Genomic DNA, 18,005 nt, shown 5'->3' on the forward strand with positions numbered 1-18,005 from the left:
TAAGGAGTACTTGTCATGATAGAATTCTACGGTTGCAGCCATTTTCTTTCCCAGCAGACCTTGGGTCAGGTCTTCTTCCCGGGGAAGTTAATGTAAATGTTTATTGGTGGTACAGTCATCAAGAAAATAAAGTTGCTGATTCATTGCCTTACAATGAAACCCTTTGTTTTCCCCTCCTCTTCCTTCCTCTTTATAAGGAGACACTTCTGAGAAAGGGTACACTTCAGGGACCCACATCTTGGGATATTTTCTTGGTTGCCTATGTCTTCTGTCTGCAGACTGTGGGCTCCTGTAACAGCTGGGGGCTCAGCCTTTCTCTTTCCTCTGCAGTATCACCCCTCTAGGGTCCCTGAGGAACAATGGAAGTCTTAGGGTCCTTCAGGCTGGAAGTGAGTGGCCCCATGGTGACGGTGGCCCTGTCTGTGGTCTTCTTGGCCCTCCTGAAATGGTAAGTGCAGCCAGTATGTCCCAACCATGGTGACATTGTCAGAAATAGCAGTCGCAGAGCTGTGCTGGAACCAGGGTGGGGTCTGTGGGAGTGTGTTTTTCTTCCCCTCTAATCTAGAGGGAGTTGAGTATTAACACAGCTTCAGAATTAAAAGCAAACAGCCAGGTTAATCTTTTGCTCTAATGCATGCGATGGAGGTGTCAGGAAAGGCTGGTGATTCAGTGACTCAGAACGCTACACATAATTAAGTTTGAAAGAGAAGGAGAAAGCAACAGATTGGCAAGGTTGGGGCAGAAGTATTTCCTTAAATCCCTGTCCTATCTCTCCAGGCTGGATTTACAGCAGAGTCAGCCTCTTGGTTCAGATGACGTTAAAAACAACAACAACAAAAAATGATAAAGGAGCTGTCCGGTGACGTGGTCTGGCGACGTGCATGGGAAAGTCACTGTGAAGGGATTTCTGTAGGTTTAAAGATAAAGAGGTGGAACTAATTTCCTCGTTTTCTAATATTTGATAGAAAGGGATGAATATAGTGTGTGCAGTGCCACCAAGTCTGAGACCTGGGAGTATGTCAAATTTAAACTGGAAATAACTCCCCATGATCTTGTTAATTCAACAGAAGGTTTTCTGAAGTCTGACTTGATCAGAGACTGGATGTGAGGCCCCACAATATGCTTCATTTATGCATATTCACCTTGTCAGTGAAAGTTATTAAAATTACCCACTCCATCAAAAGCACCTGGATTTAGGCAGCTCTGGTTTTTGAGGGGAAAGTGGAAAAAATAATGGAGAGTTTGAGTTTGAACAGAATTTCAATTTACGTTTCTGATAGTAATAAAGCCTCCTCTCGATTAATAACTGGGAAAGCACTTTGAAAAGCATCAAGCATTATGCAAATGTGAGGTATTATTCTTTTGGAATTTGCATAGCTGAAAATGGAATTCACGTTTGATGTTCTATGATGATGAAATTACTTCTTCGAAATTGGCTCTGAAACCCAGCTTCAGTCCCAGTGCTGTTTTGCTTTCTAACTGGTTTAATTATCTTTTGAACTTTTCTCAGTGTGGCTTATCTTGCCTTGAAACCAGCCACATGCAAACCCAGGAGCAAGTGGTACACCCCTCCTCCACCCTGCTCTATCCTTCCATCCATCTCAGTATGTTTCTGCTCAGAGATGGACTTAGCACAGTGCCTGACATATTCTGGGTGCTTAGTAGACATCAACCAGTATCATTAACTATCGTTTAATGTGACCTAAACACAGAGGGAAATAAGTCTTTTGTGCTTCAGGTATATTTAAAATTTCTCATTAATATGCTTATTTATATTAATTTCTCATCAACAGTTGTGCACTGACTGTAATTCTCAAAGTGTGTCCTGTTTGAGGCCCCCATGGTCTCACAGCATCCATGTTTCTATTGTACACTTCACTTCACTTCTGTTTCTGTCTTTATTGGGTCTTTTCAATTTCTGTAGTCTTAATTTCCAGCTCAGTGCCTGATATATATATAGTATGGCTCTGATAAATGTCTGATGAATGGGTGAGTGAATTGCATACATTAATGTTGTGCTTGTCCTGGAAAGGGGCATGTGTCCTGAGTGATAAGCTGCTGTAACTGGGTGTTTCTAATCAGCATAGATCAGAGTCATGGCTAATAACACCATACCATTCAGCAAGGCAGTTGTGCGTTTGTAATCTGTTCTGGGGCCATGCTAATAACCTGGGTCAAAGACACTGAGATCAGAGAGAGGCATGAAGCAGAGGTGGTGAATAGGAAGCCAGAGCCGACTTCTATTTGTTCTTGCAAAAATATTTACTGATTTGTTCATGTGCACCAGGCATGGTGTGAGGCCCTGGTACAAGGTCAGAAAACAGGAGGTCTAGATCAGATGCCCAAGGTGGGGGAGATGTGAAGGTTGTGACTGAGCTGGGTGTCTGGGGAAGATGATGCTGAAGAGAAGGAGCCTTGAGGGTCCGTGGATGTCGTTCTTATATCCTGGGTCTATCCTGGGATCAGCTCAAGGTCGTCGTCCTTGAGCTCTCAACACTTGTTTTCCAGGCAAGACTCCTGAGTGAAATGAAGTGAAATGAAAGTTGCTCAGTCATGTCTCTTTGCGACCCCTTGACTATACAGTCCATGGAGTCCTCCAGGCCAGAATACTGGAGTGTGTGGCCTATCCCTTCTCCAGTGGATCTTCCTGACCCAGGGATCGAACCCAGGTCTCCTGCATTGAGGTGGATTCTTTACCAGCTGAGCCACAAGGGAAGCCCAAGAATACTGGAGTGGGTAGCCTATCCCTTCTCCAGTGGATCTTCCTTACCTGGGGATAGAACTGGGGTCTCCTACATTGCAGGTGGATTCTTTACCAACTGAGCTATCAGGGAAGCCCCAAGACTCCTGAGCAACAGACATCGGCTTGAATGAGGCAGGGCCTCCCTCCCGCTTCATTTGCTCGACAAGATGCATGTGGGAAAGAGAAGGGCGCTCAGGGAGAGCTGGGGGTAGAGAGACCCTCACAGCATCTGCCCCCAAGGAGGTCTTGTGCAGGGTGCAATTGTGAAGGTTTAAACTCCTTAGTCTTTCCTGTTAAGAGTTTCCCCCGCCTCTGGACCAGGAGAGCGTGTGATAAGAGCCTCGACTCTGGGAAGGTAACATGAGGAGGACCGCTCCTTGCCGGCTCCATGAGCCTGGGGGTTCAAGTCAGGGGCGAAGTTCCATGTCTCACTGGAGTTCTGGAAACTTCTGTCCATGACTTGCCTGTTCTAGTATCTGGTTTAATGCAGGCAAAGTGAAGAAGTACACATGCATCGGCTCAGCATTCAGGATGTAGGCTTTGGTTCTCGCCTCTTTCAGCAACTTCATTCCCCAGACCCCTCCATCCTGTGGGCTTGGCAGTTCCGTGAATGGTCACATGCTCCATGCATCCAGGCCTCTGTTCTTGCTGTTCTCCATGCTTGTAATCTCTTTCCTCTCCTCTTTCCTTCAGGGAGCTCAGGGGCACCTCCTCACTGAAGGTTCTGCTTGCCCACGGCACTGAGCAGTTTCACTCACTGTGGCTTTCCTTGTTGTTCTCACCTCTATCCCCCGCTCCTCCACAATGCATGCATGCAGTTGGTGCCTAATGAATGTTGGCTCTAATCTCCACTGGTATTTTCTTGCTGGCTCTTCCCTTAGGCATCACAGCTCAATAGAAGTCTTAATTCTTCTGCCTACAAGCATCATCCTTTTCCTATGGCCTTTTCAGTTTGGACCATCTTGGGGTCCACGTTCTAATTGGATCCCAACAGGTGTGCTGCTTTTGGATCTCCACTCACCTTGCAGAGCAAGACTATGGCATGTACTTAAACATTTCATTATGAAGTATATGTTTGAATTTAGAAAGCAGAATAGAAAAGAATCAATTTCATTTAAAAAGAGACTAAACTAGGCATAGTATATTTTGGTAGTTTTCCCCCAAATGGTATTTGACACAATTTTTTTGATGACAGTCACTAAAATTGATAGTTACGAGGCTAAACAGTGAGCACTGGGGTCTAAGGGGATCAGGGCTACTCCCCTGGGTGTTGGAGATGGATCTGGGGATGTAGGATACATTGGCAAGAAGCCCATGAAGCTCGTGATCAAAACACGTGACAAACCATCTTAAAAACTCATTTTTCTGTATAAAATTGTTTGAAATCCTGACTTTTGGAAGAGATTTATGTCCAAGAAGTAAGTGGTGTGAGTTGAATAGTGCTAGAGGCAATCTTAAGTACAATGTAATTAAACTTTGAGAAGCACCTATGAACTGGCAGCTTTTGGTAAGATGAAGATTTCTTCATTAAGAAAGAGTATAAAGTGAAGTGAAAGTGAAAGTCGCTCAGTCGTATCTGACTCTTTGTGACCCAGGCCAGAATCCTGGAGTGGGTAGCCTTCTCCAGGGAATGGATCTTTCCAACCCAGGGATCAAACCCAGGTCTTCCGCATTGTGGGTGGATTCTTTACCAGTTGAGCCACAAGAGAAGACCAAGAATACTGGAGTGGGTAGCCTATCCCTTCTCCTACATTGCAGGCAGATTCTTTACCAACTGAGCTATCAGGGAAGCCCTAAGAAAGAAGGTAAGAATTCCCTATTTAATAATGTGCAAATCCACTTGCCCCATCCATACAGACAGAAAGTAGATTAGTGGTTGTCAGGAGCTGGAGAAGGGGAGATGGGAGTGGCCGCTGGTAGGTGTGGAGTTTCTTTTGGGGGTGATGAAACTGTTCTGAAATTAGATAATGCTGATGGTTGCACAACTCAGGGAATATACTAAAACCACTGAATCACATACTTTAACAGGATGAATTTTACGACATGTGAATTATATCACAATAAAAAATTCATCTGTACAGGAAAAAAAAGAAAGAAAGCGAGAGAAAGAATGTAAGGAAATAGCCCAAATATTAATGGTGGTGGTTTAATTGCTAAGTCATGTATGACTCTTGTGACCCCATGGACTGTAGCCTGTCAGGCTCCTCTGTCCATAGGATTCTCCAGGCAAGAATACTGGAGTGGGTTGCCATTTCCTTCACCAGGGGATCTTTCCCACCCAGGAATCAAACCTGGGTCTCCTGCATTGCAGGAAGATTCTTTACCAACTGAGCTATGAGGAATAGTGGTAGGATTGTGGGGTTTTTTCTTCCTTTACTCTTTCTACATCTTCTATATTTTTAAAACAAATATCAGTTACTGAGCAAAACAGCAACAAAAAAAGTTTTTTCTAAAAAGAGTAGGGAATTCCTTCTCTGTAGCATGAAAAGGAAAGCAGTCTTATGCTTTGAACATGGGGGTTTCAAGACATACTCTCACTATTCCAATAGCAGAGTAGAACATGCAGGAGAATTTGGAATAATCGGGGAACTTCCCGGCTGATGAAGCAGTGAGAAAAGTAAACTGTGGTTGTTGCAATAAGTGGTTGAACAGAGAAGAGTTGTCTTGGGAAGGTGGAAGGGCTCTTAATGCCAAGCTGCATTTAAGTCTGAGGAGCCTGAGACCCAGAGGTATAAACTAAATGGACATTAAAATAGGAAACAGGGTAAATTAGTGTTCTGATCAAGTCTCATTCTCAGTTTAGTTCAGTTGAGTCGCTCAGCCGTGTCTGACTCTTTGCGACCCCATGGACTGTAGCACACCAGGCTTCCCTGTCCATCACCAACTCCTGGAGCTTGCTCAAACTCATGTCCATCGAGTCAGTGATGCCATCCAGTCATCTCATTTTTTTGTCATCCCCTTCTCCTCCCGCCTTCAATATTTCCCAGCATCAGGGTCTTTTCCAGTGAGTCAGTTCTTCGCATCAGGTGGCCAAAGTATTGGAGCTTCAGCCTCAGCATCAGTCCTTCCAGTGAATATTCAGGACTGATTTCCTTTAGGATTGACTGGTTTGATCTCCTTGCAGTTCAAGGGACTCTCAAGAGTCTTCCCCACACCACAGTTCAAAAGCATCAATTCTTTGGCACTCAGTTTTCTCATTCTAAGTCTCATTCTAAGATCAGGTTAAATTAAATTGTGAATAATTATTATTAAGACAAGGCAACAATGAAAAGGTCCATCCCTGTCTGTACCTGGAAGTTTCTTTCTCATAGAGCTTGCTTTACACGTAGAAAAACTAGACTCTAACTCTAGACCTACATCTAATTTCAGACATATTTAAAAAAACCACTGGGACTTCCCTGGTGGTTCAGTACTAAGACTCTGATCTCCCAATCCAGAGGGCCCAGGTTTAATCCCTGATCAGGGAACTAGATCCCACATGCCACAACTAAGAGTTTACACACCGCAACTACAAATCCTTCATGCCACAACTAAAGATTTCACATGCTGCAGCTACAGATCCCACATCCTTCAACTAAGACCTGGCACAGTCAAATAAATATTTAAAAAAGAAAAGAAACCACTGCTCCCAGGGCGCAAGTTGGTTCAATGTATGCAAATCAATAAACGTGATACACCACGTTAACAGATAATCTACAATTATCTCAATAGATGCAGGAAGTGCATTTGACAAAATTTGACTTCCTTTCATGATAAAAACTCTCAACAAATTAGGAAGGAAAGTACCTCAACACAATAAAGGCCATAGTTCAGGACAAACTCACAGCTAACATCATACTCAAGAGTAAGAAGCTGAAAGTCTTTTCTCTAAGGTCAGGAACAAGACAAGAATGCCCACTTTTGTCATTCAGCATAATGCTAGAAGTCCTAGCAGAGCAATTAGGCAAGAAAAGGAAACCACTGATTTCTAAATTACAAAGGAAGAAGTAAAACTATCTGTTTGCAGAACATATGATCTTATACATGCAATGTCCCAGACTCCCCCCGACCAAAAACCATTAGAACTAATGATGAATTCATTAAAGTTGCAGGATACAAAATCAACATAAAAAAACCAGTTGCATTTCTACAGACTAACAACAAACTTTCTGAAAAAGAAATCAATCCCATTTACAATAGCATCAAAGAGAATGAAATACTTAAGAATAACTTTAATCAAGGAAGTAAAAGATCTGTACACTGAAAATTATATGACATTGATGAAAGAAATGGAAAAAGCCACAAAATACATGGAAAAAATCCCATGTTTATATGTGGGAAGAATTAATATTGTTAAAATGTTCATAGTACCCAAAGTGATCTATGGAGTCAATGTAATACCTATCAAAATTCCAATGGCATTTTCCACAGAAATAGGAAAAAAATCTTAAAATTTGCATAGATCCACAAAAGACTGAATTGTAAAGTCACTGTTGAGAAAGAAAAACAAATTTGGAGGGATCACAATTCCTGATTTCAAACTATATTACAGAGCTATAATAGTAAAAACATATGGTTCTGGAATAAAAACAGACACATAAGCCAATGGAATAGAATAAAATATCCAGAAACGAAGAGTCAACTAATTTTGACAAAGAAGTAAAAAATAGACAATGGGGAAAAGACAGTCTCTTTAATAAATGATGTTGGGAAAATTAGATAATCATAAGCAAAAGAGTGAAATTGGACCCTTATACCATAAATAAAGAGAAGGCAATGGCAACCCTCTCCAGTACTCTTGCCTGGAAAATCCCATGGACGGAGGAGCCTGGTGGGCTGCCGTCTATGGGGTCGCACAGAGTTGGACACGACTGAGGCAACTTAGCAGCAGCAGCAGCAAACATAAATGAAAATAAATCCAAATCAGATTAACAACTTAAATGTAAGAACTGCAACTGAAAAACTCCTAGAAGAAAACAGAGAAAAAGCCCTTGACATTGGTCTTGGCAATGATTGTTTTGGATATGACACAAAAAACACAGAAAACAACATCATAAATAAGCTAGTGGGACTACATCAAGCTAAAGTCTTCTACATAGCAAAGGAAACAATGGACAAAATGAGAGGCCACCCAGTACCTTCTAGATTTACTCCATGACTGCTTCATCTGTTGATGTCTTGCTTGGGCTGATCTGTGCTGAATCTAGCTGCTAGGGGTACTGGTGAAAAACAAGTCGGATGAGACCTAAGGGATCCAGTAGGGACTGCTCCCTCTCCTGCCTGGACACCCTGCTCTTCCTCCTTGGCAGTTCCTATTGTGCTGAGTGTCCCAGGGGCCAGGAAATACCCTTAGGAGGCAGCTTTTTGGGCCCTTCTTGTAGCTTCATGCATGATTCTTGCTTCTCATCTTCCTGTCTTATTCCTTCAGCCTTTCTGGGTCACCAGCCAGGCACAGGTGGCTTTGGGAAGCAGGAAGGTATTGAGCTGGGTCTTGAGATGCAGGGAAGGACTAGCAGAGAAGAGGAGGGTGGACACTTCAGGTGGGAAGGTGTCAGAAGTGAGGGCAGCATCAGGCTTTGTAACATTTGGTGGAACAGACCACTCAGAGTGTAAATAATGGACACATTTTAGAAATACATTTTAGAAGCCATGGATAATTTCCGGTGCCCTAGAGCATCATAGAAAAGGATGCATGCTGTTTCCTTATTTTTTTGTGCTTTTGTCTAGGATATGATGGGTACTTCGGTTTAATAATTCAGTGATGAGTTTGGAGATAAAATTGAGCCTGCTTATGAAAACTAGGTCTGTGTTTCCTTGAGGACCATTTTCACAGAATATTATTTTTTGTTTTCCCTCTTTTAAATAGTTGTGCACAAGATCCCCAGCCTTCTTCTCGCTTTATTGATTTTCCAGAACGAGAGGACGAGGTGTGACTATAAAGTAACGTGACTGATTATTTTAGCATACGCACCAGAACTTATACAGCCAAATGAATTTTATGACCTTCAAAGGCATTTTCCTGATAGGCTGAAACCTTACTGCAGATATGCCATATCAGAAAACACATTCTTAGCACTTTTCTCTGGAAATGGTCCTCAGTGTGTGAATGCAGTCTTTTGACCACCCTCAAGGCACAAATCATTGTCTTTGTTGAGAACGGATTGATTTTTTAAAAAACAGTCCAAATTTTGGCAACAAAGGCAATTAGACTGGGTAATATTATTTTTAATCCCAAGCAAAATGTGATTATAAAATAATAAGGCTTGCTGTCCTTTACAGAGAAGTTTATGGGCCATTTCTGGAAGCCGGGGAATTCTGTTGGGCCATACTCATTTGACATATGAGTTGCTGTTAGTCAAGCTTAGTTTCACTTTAAAGACAACAGCAGCAATCATCTTAACACTTATGGTCATACATCCTTTTATCTTGTAAGGAATTCAGGTTTCTGGATTTGGTAGCATTGAGTCTTCGGGCAGAGGTGAAAGAAGAAGCTCATTCACTCTATAAACAAAGCAGACCATCCAATTGTGTTTGTGCCTTATTGAGCTATTTGCTGCTCCCCCCTGGGAGGACAGTGGTTCTTCCAGAAATAAAACTACTGCCCAGACCCTCCCCTTCACCCCCAAACTTCATGATCACAACCAACCAAACAGGCTGCCATTTGCCTTTGAAGGCAAGGGCCTCATCTTTGGGAACCTGAACAGTGTGGCAGGGACTTGTTTCTGCTGGCCAAAATGACACACATCTGCACAAGAGGGCGAGACTTTGGGGAGAGCAGGGATGGGGGCAGGTACAGAGCCTAGAGCTGGGTGACCCTGAAGAGCCAGCTTAAAACCCCAAGTGGTCTTGCAAAGACGTGTTTGCCTTCACCTCATCAGACGGCAGTTCCTGAGCTTGGCCCCAGAAAAAGGATAGCCCCCTGTTTTTTGGCTCAAAGGTTTCTGGGAAAATGGTGTCAGAGAGTGAAGGCAAGGCCAACCGCTACCTATAGTGGCTTCAACCAAAACTCTGTTTCCCAAGCTCCGTCCAGACTCCCGGCAAGAGCCAGCTCCGGGCACCAAACTCGTGGCTGCCTCTGCCCTCTGAGCCGGGAGGTATGCCAAGATCCTCCCGAATCGCCTTCCTCCACACACAATCTGCCCCTTCTCTGCACATCGCAGCCCCTGCTGCCCAATGCCCTTCCCTCTCTGTTAAAGGAAATCCAACCCATCCCTCAAAACCTTGTCTAAACATTGCCTTCCTGAAGGTCTCCTTAGCCAGGCCAGCCGTCAACGAGCCTGGCTTCCTCTGAATTCCACTTTCTGTCTCTACTGCCGTCTTGGCACTTGGCGTACTATTCTATTGTCCACGCCTGTGTCCTATTTCCTGGCCTGATGATAAGGCCCTGAGGGCAGGGGATGAATCTTAAACCCATGAGTTCCTCGTGCAGAGTAGCTGCTCAGTAAACTTTAATGACCACACACATGGCACGGCTTCTAGATGATCGCTGTCGTGTATGTGTGTGTGTGTTCTGCGTGTGCGCTGATGGATACACTAGTGGTACCATGACCTCAGCATCTGGCAGAATGCCTTGCATATGGGTCATTGAAAGAGTAAATTCCTTCTTTGTTCACACACTCACTGACTGCTGAAGGCTTTCCAGGCTGTGTGCTGGTTCTTCCTCATTGATGGGCTATGGATCACATGCCCGTGAACGCAGATAAAGTAATGATCACATTAGAAATAGAGGAGTAATGCTCTGATGCAAAAGTAGGAGATGGGATAGAACGGAGGACCCAGCCATTTAGAAGACGAGGTATGTGGGGAGCACAGAACACCTGCTGTGTGGGCTGGGTATCCTGACCGCAGTGGAGGGGAGGGGAGGTCCAGTCCCCAGCAGAGGCATCAAAGGACAAACCCTTCATCCTTCACTGTTTTATTAACCGCTAATCCCCACAGTTCAAAGCAACGCTATCTAAACTCTTCACCAGCATCTTTGTTTATATTATTTCCCCATAGGTCTCGTGTTCTATTGTCCAAACAACGATGTATATTTAAGTAATGATTGATTTATTTTCTCATTTTAATTATTCAAAGACAAGCTGATGGAAACCCTGCCAATGAGAATAGCGATCAATGAGAGAACCGGCATTCGTATACCCAGTTATAATTCTACTCCAAAGCAAAGAAACTTGACATTTTTGTTAACCTGCACAACCTTACTGTCAATAGAGGCACAATTTCCACTGAGGCTCTTTGAAATGTTGAAAATACCTCATGTACCCCCTTCCTATCTCTACAAATCAATAGGCATCTGGGAACCCCATGCGGTAAGCATTGTGAAGGATAGTCAGCTATACATTTGATGGTTTGAGTGCTATCTGTACACAGAGAGTGACTGAAATTGGTAGCATCGTCTCCTGATATAGGGGACAATAGAAGGAGGTAATTCAGCAGTTCTCAGGAGAAATATGGCACCATGTGAGTCAGCAAGGCCTTTCTAGTTGAGGGCAGGCACACTTTTCCCCTAGAGGAGCTTGGGTACATCCATCCTTGGGTACTCTATCCTTGCCAGATTTTTCACTGATAAGAGAGGGCTGACCGTCCATGGCTCTCCGAATATGGCATCTTTTCCACCCAAACCCCCAGGCCGGCTCTCCCTTACCTGGATAGTCATCCCAGTCTTGTTTCCTAAGTGGTCCTTGAATCGTTCTTTTCCCTCTGTCTGCTCTTCTACTCCTGGAGTTGTGGGTTTCAAGGGCATCTGGAAATAAGCACCCATCTTGTTTCCCTGTCTCCTGTCTTGTGCCCCTCAAAATTGTCCTTCACATCTGCAGCCCGAAGAACAACCAACCTCTCACCCTCCCATGGCCCTCCCTGCCTGCAGAATTGGTCTCTTCGGCTGGCACAGGAGGCCCTGTCCAGCATGATCACCTCCTCATCTGCCGCTTTGCTCTCTGGTCCCTCCGTTCCTTCCACACACCATGTTGTATGCCATTCACTTCCTCCCCTCTCCTGGGATGCTCTTTTTTCCTTCATTCTGGTGAGAGCCCTGCATCCCTGTGACCTTGGCCCCACCATACCTGGTGCCTTCTCTCTCTCAAACCACTTTCCTGGCTCCCTTGTTAGAAGATAAGCAGGACTGGATCTTAAGTGCCTGGCACTGTGCTTGTACGTTTCTTTTGGGTAATAGACACTTAGTTATTTGCTGACAAAGTTGAATTAAGAGGGACAGTATATAGGATTTTCTGTGGCACATGCTTGGCATATATAGACACAAATTCATGTTGTTCTTTGCAGCTATGAATATCCTCATAGAGAATTTCCGTTTATTTCTAAATGCATATCACTGCAACCAAGCTGCCACCCTCACTTGTTATATAACAAAATTTCACTGCATTGAACTCTGGATCTCAGTGAAGGATTTCATCTTTATAATTCAGGTGTCACTGGGCTGTGAGTTGAAGTTCATCTCTGTACAGTGTATGAAGGAAGGATTGCTAAACAAAATCTTACTGCAAAAGTGACTTTTGAACCTCTTTAGGAAAATAAACTATTCTCAAGCACTTTCACTGATGTTAGTTCATTAACACTGCTTTTAAAAACACACTAAAAATGCTTCACTCTTGGCTGCCTTTCCCCCATGTATGTAATGTCCCAGAGCTTGGGCTTTGACATCTGATTGCCTGGGTTCAAGTCTTGGCTAGCTTTGTGATCTTAAGGAAGTTGGTAAGGTCACTCTGCCTCAGATTCCCCCACTGTTAAACAGGGATAATAACAGTGCTCGCCTCATAGCATGTTGGAAGGATTGTATGAGTAGACCTGAAGCAGTGCTGGGCACGGTTACTGTTCAGAAAGTGTTAGCTATTGCTGCTGTTTAGTTGCTAAGTCATGTCCAACTCTTTTGCAACCCCATGGATTGCAGCCCACTGCAATTCTCCAGGCAAGAATACTGGAACGGGTTGCCATTCCCTCCTCCAGGGCATCTTCCCGACCTAGGGATCAAACCTGGATCTCCTGCTTGGCAGGTGGATTCTTTACCACTGGGAAGGTTGATATTAGTCAGCATGTGTTAAATGAATGACCCCAAACTTAGCAAACAGAACTCAGGAAGATGTAGATTAGCTGTTCGTGTTTGCAAAGCACTACTGCATACTTCAAAGAATTCACTGCCAGAATTAGCCAGGTGGTGCTAGTGGTAAGGAAACACCTGCTGATGCCGGAGACCCAAGAGACACGGGTTCGATCCCTGGGTTGGGAAAATCTCCTGGAGAAGAAAATGTCAACCCACTCCAGTATTCTTGCCTGGAGAATCCCATGGACAAGAAGCCTGGTGGGCTACAGTTTATAGGGTTGCACAGAGTTGGACACAACTGAAGCAACTTAACACACATGCACACACTACATTATTAACTGTAGGCTTGTACTTCATAAGTCCTAGGTTATTTATTTATTTTTTAAAAACACCATTTGGAATTCTCATATGATCTCAAGGACTGCATTGAAGTGAAAAGTAAGGAGAGCTAAAGTTCAACCAAGTGGCCTCATTTTGAATGATCCGGGGAGCTTCTGATCTTGAGCAAGGTAGATGAGGTTTAAAAAATAACTACTGGATTTAGCAGCTAAGAAGTTTTAGGTGATGTTGGAATTGGGGGTGGTGAGAACAGAAGCCAGAATGCAGCAGACTTAGAAGTGATTGGGAAAGAAGGTCGTCAAGGAGGAGGGGGTGCCCTTTCCCTCAAGAAGAAGGTCTGGAACGTCAGCTGCCATTCTGAGCTTCAGTTTCCAGTGGTAAAGCAGAGACAGTCATCCTTTTCTTGTCTCCTTGACAGGAGTATGAACACTTTGCTAATGGTAAATTTTACATCAACATATATTATTATTAGCCTATTGATGCAACTGTTTGTCTCTTAGCTGTGGGATTCCCTGGTGGTTCAGATGGTAAAGAATCTGCCAGCATTGTAGGAGACTAGGGTTCGATCCCTGGGTCAGGAAGATCCCTTGGAGGAGGGAATGGCTAACCACTCCAGTATTCTTGCCTGGAGAATTCCATGGACAGAGGAGCCTGGTGGGCTACAGTCTATAAAGTCACAAAGGGTTGAGCTGGCTAACACTTTCACTTGTAGGTTTTTAAACTTAAAAAAAAAAAATCTGTTTCTTGAAAAGTGCTCTGTAAACGAAGCTTTAAACTCAATTTGCTTTTCAGAAAATTTTCAAATTTTCCCATGACAAAATTTACATTTATCCTCTGATTTGAGCAATAACAGCACAATTCTGTTGGGTTAGCCAAAAAAAGTTCATTTGGACTTTTCTGTAACATTTTACTGAAAAACCCAAATGAACTTTTGACCAATACCATATTTTTCATTTGGCCTTTGTTTCCTGGTTGATGCTTGCCTTGTCCTTGGGTTTGAGAACTTGACATGTAAATGATGCATAGCAAATAAATCCTGGTAAGTTCTCACTCTGGTCTCTCTCACAGACCAGACCTCTGGTTTTCTGCACACTCTGGTCCAAGACCCTGCCTTCGTTTTGCCTTTATTATGACACTGGAAATGTATTTTTGCAAGTTCAATTCTCTCCCATCTTAAAGCATGCAAGTAAGCCAGCCAACCAACAACCACCTCCTCTTGGACTATGTGTTCCACTCCCATCTCCACTCCATCCCACCCTTCTCTTTCCAGAGAAGACCGCACACTCCTCACTTTCTCACTTCCCATTTACCCTCAGGCCTGCAGTGGGGCTTCGGCTCCACTGTCCGCTGAAAGGACTCTCTCCGAGGCCACCACTAACTCCTTGGTCCCTAAACAGGATTCACATTTCCTAGTCCTTGTCTTTCCTTAGCACTTTGCAGAATTTGACTCTGATATGCTTAGTCCCTACTCTTGGGTTCACAGTGGGAGTCTCAGTCGCATAGTTGTGCAGAAAAGCCTGAGCACCTTGAATACAGGCCAATGGCCTCCTTTTACAGATGAGGAAATGAAGGTCAAGAGAAGTTACATGAACTGACCTCTATCAGTCAGCTAGTGCTGCAATAACATTGTTTAACAAACTACCCCAAACCCATTGGCAAACAACAACATTAATTCTTCTCATGGTCTGGGTGTTGGCTGGGGGAGCTATGTTCCAGGTTATGGGTGGGGTTCATATCTGCTCCACATGGGTTTGTAATGGGGCACAGGCTGAAGAGGATACTTCAGGAAAGTTCTCCTTCGGTAGATCATAGGAATGCAAGAAACACAAGAGGAGGAAATTCCCTGGTGGTCCAGTGGTTAGGACTCTGTGCTTCCACTGCAGGGGTTCAATCCTTGGTTGGGGAACTAAGATCCCATAAGCCGTGTGACATGGAAAAAAAAAATGCTAGAGGAAATTAGCAGTGTCTCTTCAGGGCTCAGCCTTAAAGTGGCTGAATATCACTTCTGCTTATATTCTTTGGTTAAAGCAAATCACACGTGAAAGCCTAACATGAATGAGGTGAGGAAGAAGACTCCACGGAAGTGGGAGGTATCAACACTTCAGAGATTCAGCATTTCCTCTGATGGTGGAGAATTTTGATAAAGGGTGGGGAGCGTGACGAGTCAAGAGGAGTGATTCCGTCCACCACATCCCCAAAGATCACCCACGTGGATTCTGGCCTCTGACAAAGAAGAAAGGATGAGTGAGTAGACACAACAAAAGAAGAAACAAAGATAAAACCAAACAAAGAGCAAGCAACACAAAAACGTAAAGCTGATGGAAGTTTGGATCTTTATTGTAAACTACAACAATGATGTTTTCTGGAAAAAGAACAAACATGGAGGGGGAGTCTGCCAAGACCCCAGGGCGGTGAGTCACAGTAGGTCTTGGCAGTGAGAAGCGAGCACCAGGAGGGCTGAAGCAGGGTCATGCACCCAGTGCAGGGGCTCAGCTTGGACCTTGGCTGGGCCTGGAGGTGGACCCAAGAATTTCTAGCTGAATAAGCGATGGAGATCAGGAACTGACCAATGATGGAGCTACAGCTCACCCTGAGAAGGGTAAATATTGATTCAGGGATGGGGTGGGGAAGAGAGTAGCTGCCACATAGAGGATCCAACTTGAGTCTGAGAAAGCAGGATTGAAGGGGAACATTTCTGAAGTACTCTGGAAGCCTGAGAGCTGAAAGTCTGCTGTGTTCACTATACCCTGAACTATAACAACCAGGGGACATCCTTGTAGAATGTGAGCTCTATTGTTTGGGACAAATTCATTGTTTTATACTTGGCAATACATTTATGTAAGAAGTTATGCCAAGACATGGCCACGGCTGGAAACATAAACAGCTCCAGAATTACTATATTCTCATGGATGCTGGGGCCCTACTGAGTTATTAAAGAAAAAAAATATATGTTTTAGGATGATCACTTGCCCTTCCAGAAATTTTCCCATGGTGCTGGCTAGAGGCTGAAAGGAGAAAGGGTGTGTCTCAGCATCACAAGGCCTGTGAGACAAGCTGAACTGAACTTGAGCTCTGAAAGAACAAAAGAGCCATGCTCTTCCCTGTCACATGCTTTTGCACATTCTCCTCTAGGAAGTTGTTGGTGAATCTCAACAGGGAGGTGCTCTTTCAATCCAAAATCAGCCATCAATTTCATTTCCTTTTTTTCCTATAAAAAGGGTATGCTGACTCAAACAACTAAAATATAGATTAGTTAGCATACTAATAATAAAGACCAAAAAATCCCCAATAGACAAAAATCCCCACAAAACAAACAAACAAACCAAAGCCCAACATTCAAAGTGAGCCAGGAAGAAATGTTTTTGAATTAGCATTTTCTTTCGTGAGAGTCAGTTTCTTTCCATGTCACCTCCTCTGACTCCAGGGTGGACGGGAAGACCTGTCCCCATCCACCTATCCATGTGTTGGCCTCTTCCATGGCTGGTGACAGCTCTGATGGTCTTTATACTGGATTGAGTAGTGTTAGTGTTCCCCCGCCCTCCCCAAATTCACAGTCACTTGGAACCTCCAAATAAGGCCTTAATTGGAAACAGTGTCTTTATAAAGGCAATCAAGTTGAATGCTAGTGAGTCCTAATCCAAGACTGATGTCCTTCTACGAGGGGATCTGGACACAGAGACACACAGACACACAAGGAGAATACCACGTGAGGATGGAGGCAGAGACTGGAGTGATATAGCTGCACAGCAACCCCAAGGATTGCTAACAACCATCAGAGGCTAGGAAGAGCCAGGGAGGGGCTTCCCTTAGAGCCTCAGGGTGCGCAAGGCCTTGCCGACATCTTGATTTCAGACTTCCAGCCTCCAGAACTGTGAGAGAGTAAATGTCTGTTGTTGTAAGTCCCCAGTTTGTGGTACTATGTTATGGTAGCCCTGGGAGATGACTGCCTCCTTCCCCTCATTGTCCTTGCTGATCCAGAACAGACCAGTCAAAGGCCTGGCTAGAGGCTCAGGCCCTTTGGTCAGACAGACTAGGATTGGGCTGCAGGCTGGCCACTGACCAGTGGGCTCAAAGTCTCAGTTTCCCCATCTATATGATGGACATAACAAGGATGTTGGTGGAGATTAAAGGCTGCCATGCTTATAAAGTATTTGGTACAATGCCTGGCCCATAGCACATATTTAGTAAATGTTAGCTGCTATTAGCCATTGGTTTTCACCTCAGTGTGAAATTTTCCTGATTTTACTGTTTTGGTAAAAGCCAAATGGACATCTATTCCCTTGGGGATGTACCATGGCATCTAGCTCAGGGTTCACACTAAAAGCATCTTTGTGGAATGAATAATGGAACAACTACATCTCATCATAGAAGGAAATGGCTTACAGGCTTCATGAGGTTTAGTAATCAGCTCAAAAGTCCAAGAAGAAGGTTATATTTTTATCAAATTAGGTTATGAAAGTTTGAGACTTCCATCATGGGCTCTCTCTCTCCCCTGGGTTCCTTGTTTGGAGGGAAGCCAGCTGCCATGTTGGGCAGCCTGATGAAGGGCCCACAAGATGAAGCCTGCCAACAGCTACATAAGGGGACATGAATGTGATTCTCTAGGCCCAGGCAAACTTTAGATCACTGCAGTCTCAGCTGATGACTTACCCTTATGAAAAACCCTCACCCCCAACTGCCCAGGTAACACACACTCCCAGGTTCCTGGAAACTGTGTAAGATGATAAATGTTTGTTGTTTTAAGCCACTTAGGTGTTGGGGCTAATTTGTTACACAGCGCTAGATAACCAACACAGGTGATGAGATAAGAATGGCCAGGATGAGCCAGAGCTGAGACCAGGGACTGTAATGGGAGACTAAACCACAGGAGGCAGAGAAGAGGTCAGACCC

At 44.1% G+C, this 18,005-nt stretch overlaps 1 protein-coding gene across 1 annotated transcript in view; it reads left to right on the forward strand.

Annotated features, from left to right (window-relative positions):
• The first annotated feature begins 212 nt into the window (after positions 1–212).
• The window catches only part of TBXAS1 (thromboxane A synthase 1), a 172,321-nt gene continuing 154,528 nt past the window's right edge, over positions 213–18,005 (forward strand). Inside the window, exon 1 of the mRNA XM_055421360.2 lies at positions 213–448. Within this exon, the coding sequence (XP_055277335.2) occupies positions 360–448 (89 nt within the window). The 5' untranslated portion in view covers positions 213–359. The remainder of the gene's footprint in view (positions 449–18,005) is intronic.

Source organism: Moschus berezovskii, chromosome 3, assembly GCF_049115385.1.
Source record: "Moschus berezovskii isolate FMDL1 chromosome 3, NW_MosBer_1.0, whole genome shotgun sequence".
Lineage (NCBI taxonomy): Eukaryota > Metazoa > Chordata > Mammalia > Artiodactyla > Moschidae > Moschus > Moschus berezovskii.